Source organism: Hevea brasiliensis, chromosome 16, assembly GCF_030052815.1.
Source record: "Hevea brasiliensis isolate MT/VB/25A 57/8 chromosome 16, ASM3005281v1, whole genome shotgun sequence".
Taxonomy (NCBI): domain Eukaryota; kingdom Viridiplantae; phylum Streptophyta; class Magnoliopsida; order Malpighiales; family Euphorbiaceae; genus Hevea; species Hevea brasiliensis.
The window spans coordinates 58,038,014-58,051,806 of record NC_079508.1 but is presented as its reverse complement, the minus strand read 5'-3'; the positions used below and the strand labels follow the sequence as shown (position 1 = coordinate 58,051,806).

The window sequence follows — 13,793 nt, the reverse complement described above, 5'->3', positions numbered from 1 at the left end:
ATATTCAAAAGTTTTAGAAATACTGAATAAGAAATTTATAAAAAAAATTAATAATTAAATAAATATTAATTAAATATATTTTAATAAATAAATTTTGAGAACAATAACTAATAACTTTTAAAATAAATAATATAAAAATAGTGCAAATCGAAAAAAAGATATAAGAGCATTTAGATGAAATGAAAATATTTAGTGAGAAGAGAGTGGTTGATGTATATCAAATGTCTTACATGACATGCTATATATAAATTAGGGATGACAATGGATCGGGTTTTTGTGAGTACCAGATCCGATCGAATCCTAATATGACAAGTTTGTGTAGTATATAATTGAGTTTGGATTCCGATCGGGTTCGAGTTTTATATGTTAGGTATCCGTTATCCAAACCCGTTTATATAAATATTTAATTAAATATAAAATATATGTTTTTTATAATAATATTTATAAAATTTTATATATTTTATTTTATATAAAATAAAATTGAAATATTTTATGAAATTATTAAATTTTTAAAATATAAATTATTAATAAAAATAATTTTTTATATAGATTATTAATTAAATATATAAAATTAAATGGGTTTGAGTATTTTTTGGGTAATAATAATCGGGTTTGAGACGGGTTCGGGTAGTTGAAAATAAATTTTAATCGGGTTTGGGACGGATTCGAGTCTTTAGAATATTAATCGGGTTCGAATTCGGGTATGGTAATTTTCACGGGCATCCTACTCGTTGTCATCCCTAATATAAACAAATAAATAAAAACTATTTAAATAAAAATTAATTTATAATTAAATATTCTTTAATTGAACAAGCTAATAAAAGCATTCAAATTCAATTTTTATAATAGTAAAATATTTTTTTTATTTACTTGACTGTTTCAATTAAATCATCATAAGTTGGACATAATGACAATAATAATAATAATAATAATAATAATAATAATAATAATAAGTATTAATTGATATTAGGAAAGTAAAATAAAAAAAATATGAAATTATTAACATAAAAAATAATATATATTAATTATAAATAAATTAAATCTCTATATTTTATTTTTATAACTTTTTATATAAACTACACTTTTTATCTCTCAAATTTTTTAATAAATATTTCATAATAAAAATAATAGAAAAGATAAAAATGTAATAAAATATTAATTAATTATATAAAATAATTTAATATTGATTAAATTATATGATAGCTTATTATGATATTATAAATTAATTGCTAATTTTCTTTAAACTAATGGTCATTGATGACCTTTTATTATTATTATTATTATTATTATTATTATTATTATTATTATTATTATTATGGATGGTAATATGTAATAAATAATATGTTTGCATAAATAAATTTATAAAAAAAATAATATAAATAAATTTTAAATATTATATTTAATTAAAAATATCTTAATTTTTAAAAATCAAAATTTGTAGAAAATAATAATTTAAATCATAAATATTAAAGTAATATGGTAAATAATAATAATAATTAAAAGAGAAATAAAAATAAATAAATAACAATTAGTATAAATGAGAGCATTTATGGAAGGTGATACGTTATAAATTTTTCAAGGAAAGTGCCTCGTGTTTTTTCCTTGGAAATGCCTCTTTTATTCATATATATATATATATATATATATATATATATATGTCTCCTCATGTTTCTTTTCCTCTACATGCACACTTTTTTCCCTCTCATTCTCTTTTTATTTTCATTTGTCAATAAAAATTGTGTAAATTGTCTATAAAAAAAAAGTTAATCAATTTTTTTTTAAATTTCTAAATAATTAAGAAGAGGAAACATAAAAGTAATGTCCAAATAATTGAAAATTAAAAAAAATATAAATTAATATTTAGTCTCTATATAACAAATTTTATATTTTTATCTAAGAATATATTTTTCAAAATATATGAATCAACTAATTAGTTTTACTAAATATAAAATGACTAAATAATAATGTTTTTCAAAATATATGAATCAACTAATTAACATCACAACCCGATTCTACGGGCCAAATCAACACTAAAACTTGGGCTCGCATAAAGCCTCCGAAGCCTGTAGTAAGGCTCAGTATTCCCAAATCCATAATTAAAGCCAAAATTAAGGCCCAACATGTAAATAAAATTAAATAAAATATTATATTTTTTTTGTCAACCTAAATCGATAACCACCATAAACCAAAACTAGGAAATTTCAGCTCAACCCTAATATCTATCATGTACAAAATATTTAATATCATAATGATTTTTATTAATTAATATTATAAGTACATAATCTAATGTCAAAGTAGGGTTCTAGTTATTAAATAAATAAATAGACACAATAAATTATTAAATTAAGAAACACAACATGCAAAGGAAAAATGCAAGTTAGACTCGAATAAATAAACTTGCTCTTCTTACAACCTGAAAAAAATATTTGAACAGGAATGAGCGTTCTACTCAGAGAGTTTAGATATTGATTATATATGCAATTTCTATAACTATCTGAAACTAGTACAATCATACCATAAAATGCACATCAAATACATAAAAAAAATAATACACCATATTCGTGCGAAAAGTTAATTTGGAGCTACTCACACACCCAGTGTATCACATCAATATATATATATAGAAACTGATCCCTTACACAGTTACTTAATCCAATACCTGCCAGCAAGGTCAACTCAAGCCAGACTTTCGCTTAATAATCCAAGTGCGAGGGTAAACGAGATCAACTTAAAATCGTACTCACCCCGACTTATCCATATATAAGGATCAAGTCCCAACGAGTCGAGCTCCAGCCACAACTACCAATTCTACCATATCCATATTCACACCATACTCATGCCAATACACCTACACAACTCCAAATTATCTTATGGGTGGCAATCACAAACAAATAGTAATAATTAAATATGCAGCAACCAAAATGCCCATAATATATTAGCTATATATGTGCATAATTAAATATTTATAAAATGCATGTGTATGCCAAATATATATTTAATATTGAAATTGCAAAAATAATTAATATCCAACTCACAAACTGGTCGATTGGATTGCAGCCGGTTCGGTTGAAAGGAGAAGACGGCTGACACCGATCACCTAAACAAACACATTGATCGCTATTTAAAGACTGACAAAATTAAATAATTAATTCAAGCTATATAATCAAAATAATTTCTAAAGTCTTGCCAAAATTTTGGCAAAGTCTCCTCTATAACTGAACCTAACTCCCTTACAAGAAAAAACAACAACCGTAACAAACAGGGCCCCAGACCCACAACAACAATTATAATGTCCATATAGGGCATACAAGGATCCTAATCTAGATCCTAATCTAGATCCAATCTTTCAAACTTCAGTTTGGGTCCCCAACTTCTCTACAGTCCAAATATTTATTTCCAGGACTTTAAAAATTATGAAAATATTCATAGAGGTCCTCCACATTGTCCATGTATTAATTAAAGTTATTTTATTTACAGATTTAACCAACTTAATCAAAACACAAATTACTCAACTTGAGTTAGGGACTATCTTTGCTAATTTTGCTATCAGGAACGCGTCCGAAAGTTTGAAAATGCTAGGAACGAATGTAAACACGATCCTTTTTCTAGGAAAGCCCACTAGACATCTAGATCCGGCTGAAAACTCGGTCTCGAGTGCCAGTAAGCTATCACCGATCCGATCATACCTAAACAAAGCCCATAAATTGTTAATAATTATCATATAATTATATTTAATTTATGGACATCGGAAAGGGTTGAAAATCTCACAAAACGATCTGAACCGTTTGATGATCGCCTTTTTCAAATGATATCCAATCGGAGCTGGATTAGTTCCATCTCAAATTTTCGATCCAATAGTCGGATTGGCCGGTATCAGAAACGTTCACCAAATATGGAATGCTGTGTCTCATCTGAAAGTACTATTCACCAGGAGTCCATAGTCACATGAACCACTCCAATCGGACGTTGAGATCATTGGACATGAGCATTCAAAGTTTCAAACCTATTTCTCTCTCTCCTCTCTTTGTGTTGCCAGAAATCATCATATGCAACCATTCTGGGTTCCTGGAGGTCACCGAAGTCTTGGCTGATTGCTGTTGGTGTCGCCAGCAGTGAGTGGTGCTTCGACAGAGAGGAAGAAGGAAAGAAAAGGAGAGGGAGAGTGAGGGTGGCGGTGAGTGGTTGAGGGCTAGGGCTATTTCACGTTTTTTATATTTTATTTTTTATAAATGGTCAAACCTAGCAGTGATCTTTTCAACCTATATATATATATATATATATAATACTTTTAATTTTTAAAACAAATATTATTTTATTAAAATATTTTCATCAAATCCTTAATAACATAGCATTAAAATATTATTAGTATTTCATAATAAACTGTCACTTAATAAATTATTTAAATATAAATTTAAAAAAGGTCAAAATATAAGATTATAATCAAAATTCAATACTTCAAAAAATTAAATCTAAAACTTCAAAATAATTTTGTAAAATATATTAAAATAGCTAAATAATATTAAAGTAATTAAATATATAAATTATTTATTCATTAGCTAATAATAAGATTAAGCCCAAATTAATACATGTAATATAATTTATTAACTATAATTTAAAAATAAACTTATTTATAAATTATCTTACTTTATAATGAACTGCTTAGATCAACTGTACAATATTAAAATAATATCAATATTTATATAAAAAGAATTAGGATATTATAATTAGTTTTTTTAAAATAAAGAGATTAAATAATAATATAAATAGTATGTATAATAAAAAATTTAATGAATAAACTAAATAATTTAATAAAAAATATTATAAAAATTAAATAATATATTTTTAAAAATATAAAATTCAAATAATTAATTTCATTAAAATATAAAAATTAAATATTAATTTTCCATTCTTTCAAATCATCACACTTCACCACAAAATTATTCCAAGGCCAAAATTGACTTGCCCTTTATTTTTTGGTAAATTGATATATATATATATATATATATATATATATATCAAATTACATATTTGTTTTTTTTTTTCAAAATTGAATTAAGAACCAGTTTATGTTTTCAAAATTTTTATATTCTTTTGAAAAATCTTGAGTAAAATGGAGTTATTAAAATTTAAATATTTAATAAATTTAAATATTTAATTTTCTTTGTTTTAAAATAAATACTTAAGCATTAAATTATTAATTCAATGCTATAATTATTTTATTGGAATATCATACAATTTAAACTATGAATTTCCAGTCGGAATAACATTTTGTATCGAAGGAAGTGGCCTGTGTTGTTGGACTGGATCGGCCCATTTAAATTTGGAATGGGCCAGCCGCTTATGGGAGACTAACAATTTCATTTCAAGCGGCTGCAGTACCATGGACCTGTTAATCATCGCATTCAGCTTATAAATTTTGTTTGGAAATTTTATAATTTAATATCTAATTTTTAGAAAATTAATTATTTAATTTTTATATTTTACCTATATTATACTTTGATTCTTATATTTTAATAAATTAATTATTTACCCTCTTTAATTTTAACACATAGAATAATTTAATCATATATTTTTAATATTTATAATAATTTCATTAATTGGCAAAATAATAAATTATTTTATATATTAAAATTATAATGACTAAAGTATGATATATTGCGAAATTTAAGATTTAAATTATTTTATATATTAAAATTATAATGACTAAAGTATGATATATTGTGAAATTTAATATCTAAATAATTAATTTTTCAAAATTATGGATTAAAATATAATAGAATATAAAATTTAAGAATTAAATGATTAATTTTTCAAAATTTAGAACTAAAGTATATTATAAGGCAAAATTCAAAAATCAAAATGTAATTTTTTTTTTTTGGTGAAAGGCATTCAGCTTATAAATTGGCTAAGAAAATATGAAGCATGGACATAAATAAATATTGTCTTTGTTAAATGCGCAAACCCACTTTAGTTGAGGTGCATAAGCTACAAGAGAATTACAAGGTTTTTCTTTTTTCCAATTTTGAAAAAATGCCCTCAACAATAAGTTTGATTCTTATAATTTTTTGTACAAAATCTTTTTAACGTATTCAAAGTATTATTTAAATTATTATTAAAATATCATTTTAAAAATATTAATTTGAAATTATTAAAATTTAATTTCTTTTTAATTTAAAATATTTAAATTAATATCCGTGAAAATCATATTATTTAAATTCAAACTTAATTATTATTTTTAAAATATAAACCTATCTCAAATCTAATTAAAATTTATTCTCAAACCTTATTATATTATCCAAAAAATACAAAAGCCCAATTAATTTCATATATCTTAATTAATAATGTACATATAATTTACTTTTTACTATTATTTTTTTAAATAAAAAATGTAAAATTTTTTAAATATTATTATAAAATGTTATATTTATTTAAATATTTGTATAAACATATTTGAGTAATGGATACCTAACATTAACACTTAAATTTGTTATGATATTATTTCTCAAACCTAAAACTTATTTCAAACTTAATTATATATTATTAAATCCATCCTATTATAATTAAGCTAAGTTAGATACTCGCAAAAATACAATCTGTTGCCGTTCTTACTCATGTCTCCTCTCTTTCCTTTTTGCTTCTCCTTATTTTTTACAAGCTTGTTTACTTTTAAGTTTTTTCTAACTTCTTAAAATTCATTAACTATATTTATTTATCACTATTATCGGTTCACTTTTATGTTATTTAAAATTTTTACATGATGATTAAAAAAGTAATTAAATGAGACAGACAAAATACTTTTTAATTTTAATAAATTATTTTTATTATTTTTATTCTTAATTTTTTATTGTTATTTTTGTATAAAAAAAAATAATCGAGGGAGAGATTTGTTACATTTAAATTTAAATTTTATTTGATTATTTAAATTATAAAAACATTACATTATTGTAGATTTTTGACGTAATTTATTTTGTCACCACAAAATTTATGGAGATATTGTCCTGCCTGGAATTTTTTAATTTTATATGAGATTTAAAATTTATCATAATTTTAAATAATATAATATATATAAATTAAACGAATATATGCAGATAAATCTTTTTCCCTTAAATTTTGTCATTTTATTAGATGTGAATATTTGAAGGTGAGCTGATGATGGGTCGAAGCTGTCCTTTATTAACTGATGGTGCCCTTGGATTTTTGCTGGAATTTTTTGCATTCATATCACGTGCGACAATTTGACATTAAATAAAAACTTTGTCTTTTTAGCCTTAACCAAAATTAATTAGCTTGTTTATATATTTATTATCTTAAAAAAATAGATATTAAACTATTAATAGAAGAAAAATATTATAAAATATATACTTCATATTCAATTAAAAAAAATATTAAATAAAAAATTTATAATAAAATTTTAAAAATTAAATATAATAAAATATTTAATCAAATTACCTTAAGATGATTTTTTTAAAAATTTATTTTATTTTATAAATTCAGCTTTTTAGGCAAAAAAATATGGTAAATAAATGAGTGAATTTAATTTTAAAACTTGTAAGTTTAATTTCACCAGCTTCTAATCGAAACACGACATGCAAATAATTGATGTTGAAATCGAACACATTTGAAAGATTTCAAATTTTGTGAAGGGAATATTCTAGTTCTATTGTCATGTGGTGTTGGAAATTGACACCCAACTTGACATTGCATGAATGCGAATCGTTAATTATCAAAAATATGGAGCCAAAGAAAATCTAATGAAAAATAAACATAGGTAATTAGTAATTTAATAAGATTTATCCCAAAAATAAAAAGGGGAATTGGGATGTCAGATGGAAAATTAATTTAATCATATGGCAAGGTGTGTGTGATGAGCAGACGGACCCATTATTTATAACCATACATTCTGCATTATTTATGACCATGGTTTCATGCTCCAGCCCATGCAGCCTCTCTTATCTCCATAAATCTGAAGTATCTCTCCCTTGAGCAGAAGAGCAAGGAGTATTGTGCAGTAAAATATGGTTAAGGAAATGGGTAAAGAGGGTTCTTTTGAGCACGAGATCCACGGGCAGCATGGGAGGGACTACGTAGACCCACCACCAGCACCGCTGCTGGATATGGAAGAGCTGAAGCGTTGGTCTTTTACAGAGCTCTAATTGCAGAGTTCGTGGCCACCCTTCTCTTCCTTTATGTCTCCGTGGCTACTGTTATTGGGTATAAGAGCCAAGCTGATCCTTGTGCCACTGTTGGCTTTCTTGGCGTTGCCTGGGCCTTTGGTGGCATGATTTTTATCCTTGTTTATTGCACTGCTGGGATATCTGGTAAGTATTTATCACACTATATACAAGAAATCCATTAATTTAATTTTTCTTCTTTCTACACTTCTAATAATACTACTTAATAATTAATTTTTTTAATTAATTATGTTAATAAAAACTCACTAATCTAAATTAATCAATATAAGTTACCAAATGAATAACTATTTTCATTGAAATCTTTCAAAAATAGAACAAAGAAAACTCCAATACAAAATTTATTTTATAAAGAACTTAGAAAAATAGACTAGAGAAATAAATTACAAAATTTCCATGAAACCACAGGAGGACACATTAACCCAGCGGTGACGTTCGGGCTGCTCCTGGCTAGGAAGTTGTCGCTGGTACGAGCAGTAGCGTACATGGTGTCACAATGCCTAGGAGCCATTGCCGGCGCTGGCTTAGTGAAGGCAGTGATGAAGGATGACTACAATTCTCTCGGCGGTGGTGTCAACTCAGTTTCTTCTGGTTACTCAAAAGGCACTGCTCTGGGAGCTGAGATCATCGGCACTTTCGTCCTTGTCTACACCGTCTTCTCCGCCACCGACCCTAAACGGAAAGCCCGCTATTCCTTCGTTCCAGTAAGTACTATAATAACCTAAAGCTGAGGTTTCTCGATATCAATGAGGTTTTTGATGTGGTGTTTGTGTGTGGTTCAGATTTTGGTTCCCTTGCCCATTGGGTTTGCTGTGTTCGTAGTTCATTTGGCCACAATTCCCATCACTGGCACTGGCATCAACCCTGCTAGGAGCTTAGGTCCTGCTGTGATTTACAACAAGAAGACCATTTGGGATGATCACGTATGCCCATTTTCTTTTCTTTTTCATTTTACTTGCAATTATACACCAGCAGATTGACAATTTTATTTTTCACACTTAATTAGGATTTTAAATTTTAGAATAAATTACAAAATTAACATAAATTTATTTATTTATTTCTTTTGTGCGTCATAAATGATCCGATTTTTTTTTTGGCAAAATAAAACAGTGGATTTTCTGGGCTGGGCCATTTCTGGGAGCTCTGGCTGCTGCACTATATCACCAGTAGGTCCTGAGAGCAGGAGCCGCTAAAGCTTTAGGATCGTTCCGTAGCAACCGCTCCATCTAAAGAGGCTCAACAACTGAAAATTCCTACAGAATTTATCCGCTTAGTGCACTATGAAAGCATTCTATGTATTGTAATGGTTTAATAAGCTCTGGGATTGGATACTTGGTATCTAAATTATCTCGACGTTTTAATTTTATTTGCATTCAAAAATTACTTTTTAAAGAAGTTTAAATTAGCAGCCCGTTGATTATCACATAAAAGTTTAACCATTCAAAACCTTACGATAAAACTATAAGCGTAAGAGGAATCAAACTGATGCTTATGAGGAAGAGGAAGAACTGGCAGACAAGAAACTTTTAGGGCCTGTTTGGTTTAACTGTTGAATACAACTGATATTGTTGGTGATAATTTATTCTGTTAATGATACCGATAATTGATAACTGATGATAGCTGTTTTATGTTAAGTGTTTGGTAAAATTATATTTAGCTGTTGCTGTTGATATGTGAAATGACTAATAAGGGTATATATCATATAATTTATTTTATTATTTAAATAAATATAAAATTATAAATTTATTATATTATATTAAATATATAATTATTAAATTAATATATTATATTATTTAAATAAATATATAATTATTAATCTTTTATATTATATCATTTATTTTATTATTGAAATAAGAAAATAATTATTTTTTAAGATAATTAAATAATTTTAAAAATATAAATAAAATAATAAAATAATTATTATTGTTAATAGAAAAATTTATAATTAATTTTAAGTTTTTAGATATAAATAAATATTTTATATTTTATGTTATTAATAAAAAAATATTTTATCAAAATTAAAATTAGTTAATTAAAATGTTAAAATTTAAAATGAAAAAATAAAAATATTAATAATATTAATTTTCTAGTTAAATAAAAAAGGATAATATAGTCAAAATAAAAAATAAAACCAAATCATTTATCACCGATGAGAAAACTCTAAAAATAGAGTGATAAGCTTGGTGATGGGTATCATATCGCTTGCCCATATCAATTTCTATTTTTTGAGCTTGCCAAACACTATAGTTCACCTGTTTGGGTGTCTATCAGCTATCAGCTGCACCCAACAGGTAAACCAAACACCCCCTTAATCATTTCCATTATAAATATGCCACAAAGCCACAAATTTCGGTTTGTTTATTTTCTTTTTGTGCAATGAATTCCAGTGGGCCAGGCTACCCGGCGAGGGGTATTTTTCAACCTCAAGAGCCTCATCTAAAGTGGAAGTAGAAAGTACAGCAAATTCCAGAGATTAGTAGAATATAACCATCATCAGTTCATGTCTAATAAACGATAAAAACACCACCAAAAGTAGGTTTGGTCCCTTCCTAGATTGATCATGCGCACCCGCAACTATTCACAATAACTTGAAAAACTGCTTTCGTCAACCTAGGCCACCCACAAGCCCTTGAACAAGCTTACCCAAAAATAAAAAGCTAAACAAACTGGATCAAAACTAAAAAGACCATCAGGGGAAGGCTCCACTTTCAATAACAATATTGGTAGGTTTCTGTTTTCTCCAAGGCAAAGGCTGGAATCTACAATGGTAAAAGTAAGACAGGGCAAGGAATGAACTCAGCCAGTAAGTTGGCATCCACATGCTTGGAATGAATTGCTTCCATGCTTATTACTACCAAATCTAAGTTTAGGTCATCAGCAACATCACCAATGATGGCGGTGGGCTTGTTCCCTTCACCGAGCCGCTCCAACAAGTTGAATTCTTGGAATCCACCTATCATATTTTGTAAATAAAATTTATCAGCAAATTAATTATAGTCATCATCATTCTGGATAAAAAATTGGCATCCAACTAATATTGCTGCTTTGTCACACACACACACACACACACACACATATTTTGAATGGGTTTTGTCATAATTTTGGATAAGCACAAAGACACACAAAGATAAAAGAAGATGATAATGACTTCCAGTTGATATATCACAAATCCATCAAGCTGCTATATTTTACCTTTCCAATGACCCATATGCATGCACCTTTGTGCATGATTATGCACATGCAAACAAATTGGCTTTACCACTTTGTCTTTAACTTCCATATTCTCTTCATGTGTCTCATGCCAGTTCCATTGTTTCAAACAAAGCTTCATGTGTCCTATTGATCAATTGTCTAGTTGTGATGGATCTTACTATAATCAATCAAACCTTTGTTGCAAAAAGCAGATTCTCTATTCCAAAACTAAAAGAAAACCTTGCCAAATCTTTTAAAGTTATGGGATTACATACAAACCTTCAGAGAGATGCCAGCGAATGCTAGACATTTGGGTTTCATGCTCTGGAAATGATTCTTTCTGCTTTTCATCAATAACTGCAAAGAACATAAACTTTGATATTCCATGAAATCTTGCATTAAAAAGAATCTGTTGCATAAAGTGGAGCCTCCGCTACTTAGGTTCCCAGACCTTTAATTATATGCAAAATGGCAGTTGCATAGCATAGGCCAATGGATTACCTACAACAGTGATGTCAGCCCCATATTTCTTCGCTAATGCAGCGGTAGTAGCAGCAGCCTGTTAAATAATCAATCAGAATGAATGATTGAACAAGCTGTCAATAAAAGAATAACAAGTCAAGGCAGCACTATGTCAACAAGGCTATGGAGACAGGAAACCGCAATTCCCATTACAGTGGCACTGGAATTTAATACTCCTAACAGTCCATTGCAAGGGATCAATCATGGAAGGTTGAAAGAATTTATCGAATAGATGTACGAAGCAAACGATTTCACCATGAAATATGTCACAGAGTAAAAGTTTGGACTTCTACAGAAGGCTATTTTTGTGGGGTTACAAATAGCAGGGGCAAAAATGAATTCACCAAAAATAAAGATGCCTTAAAGAAAGGTCACCTGTCTTGTACCCTCAGAAAGATAAGGGTTCCTGTCCGTGATTGGCAGAAGCAGATGTTTGAAATGAGTAAAGGCATCTGCAGCTAAACTGACTTCAGATTCTTGTGCCTTAGCCTTGGCTGGTAACAACTCAAGCATAAATACATGGAGTCACTAGCCATGAATTGAGAGAGAGAGAGAGAGAGAGAGAGAGGTTGAGCTAGAAATGACAATGAACATAAAATTTTGTTTTGGGTTAATGAATAAAAAAAAATCCAAAATTTTACTAATTATATAAACAACAACAATAACAAAAACCAAATTAATTGACATAAAAATGATTTAACAGTTAAATACAAGAGAAAGATCCCAATCATTTTACAAGCTCCACCTTCTCCTAACCCGGCCTTCCTCGCTTCCCTACCTTAAATAAGCCATAATATATTCTTCCCTTCCTTAAATATACAATATCACATCATATCATTTGCTTTTGCGAAATTTTTATCAATAAAAATACTCTTTCAGCAAAAAGTTTTCGTACATAAACATGCATTTTCAAGTAAGTTTGGCTAAAATTGATATCAAAACCAACAATAAAGATTAGTATTAAAAGTCACGTACAAAATTTATACAAATTAGATCACTGGCTACAAATGAAAATTAAACCAAAGGTTTGAAATTTTTTAGCCAAAAATTGAACCAAGAAAAGTCAATTTAAGAGTCTATGAAGCAGAAAAGCAGGTTATACAAAGAAATTTCCTACAACAATATAACCATTTTCGACAAAGAAGTTGAAATCTTTCCAAATTACAGCGAAAACCAACAATTGCAAAAAGTTGGATGATTTCCCATTTAAATAAATTCTAATAAAATATTATTCACTATTGCCTGCTGAGGAAAATTAAAATACAAATAGATAGATTATCCAGAGATTAAACTAACAAATGGATGAATGATGCAGAAACAAGAAACGAAATTAATGCACAATTAAAGAAATTAAGACCATGAACAAAGAACCAAAAACTCACCTTTATGTCCAATTCTTTGGAGTCTGGGAAAGATAGAGAGTTTTCGGGAGTTAGATCCAATAGAAAACGAAGAGAGAGATAAAGACAGGGACTCAGCAGCAGCAGCAGAAGGAGAAGAAAAAGAATTGGGAATTGTAGTTTTTGGGTGATTTGAAGTATCAACAGGAACAGCTAGCAAGCAGTGAGCAAACGCCATGGACAAAAGCTGCGCGCGCAATACAGAGAAGAAGAGCCTGAAAAGCGCGAGAAGGGAAGCGAAGAGGAGAAGAACGAGAAGGATTGGGCTGTTTCGAGAAAGTGCAGTGACAGTGAAGTGAAGAAATGATTGCATGTGCGCGACGTGTACGAAGACTGATTGTATTTGCTCTACGCGCGGGCCACTTGCGATTACTAAAATTAATCGAACGATCAGGATCAGTTTTTTTAATTAATTTTTTGATTACGTAATTATAAATATTTTAAGGCAAATTATCCATTTAAATCTTTTAACTTGATACCGTTTAAATAT

The 13,793-nt window shown here is 28.0% G+C and overlaps 1 protein-coding gene and 1 pseudogene across 1 annotated transcript; one reads left to right on the top strand and one right to left on the bottom strand.

Moving 5' to 3' along the window:
* Positions 1–7,842: 7,842 nt before the first annotated feature.
* LOC110647080 (aquaporin PIP2-7-like) lies at positions 7,843–9,650 on the top strand (annotated as a pseudogene).
* Positions 9,651–10,644: 994 nt separating this feature from the next.
* On the bottom strand, positions 10,645–13,631 carry LOC110647081 (uncharacterized). The gene is made up of 5 exons (XM_021800750.2): positions 13,286–13,631; positions 12,279–12,397; positions 11,883–11,940; positions 11,661–11,738; positions 10,645–11,142 (listed from the first exon to the last, which is right to left on the bottom strand). Exons 1-5 carry the CDS (start codon positions 13,614–13,616, stop codon positions 10,949–10,951), a joined length of 780 nt encoding a protein of 259 aa, XP_021656442.2. The 5' UTR covers positions 13,617–13,631; the 3' UTR covers positions 10,645–10,948.
* Between the last annotated feature and the right edge of the window lie 162 nt (positions 13,632–13,793).

Excerpts from the sequence above, each read along its gene's own strand:
- LOC110647081 (XM_021800750.2), bottom strand. The coding sequence starts at position 13,616 with ATGCAATCATTTCTTCACTTCACTGTCACTGCACTTTCTCGAAACAGC. Across the intron at positions 11,739-11,882 it reads GGCTGACATCACTGTTGTAG|TTATTGATGAAAAGCAGAAA; the intron begins GTAATCCATTGG and ends TGTTCTTTGCAG. Across the intron at positions 11,143-11,660 it reads TCGCTGGCATCTCTCTGAAG|GTGGATTCCAAGAATTCAAC; the intron begins GTTTGTATGTAA and ends AAAATATGATAG.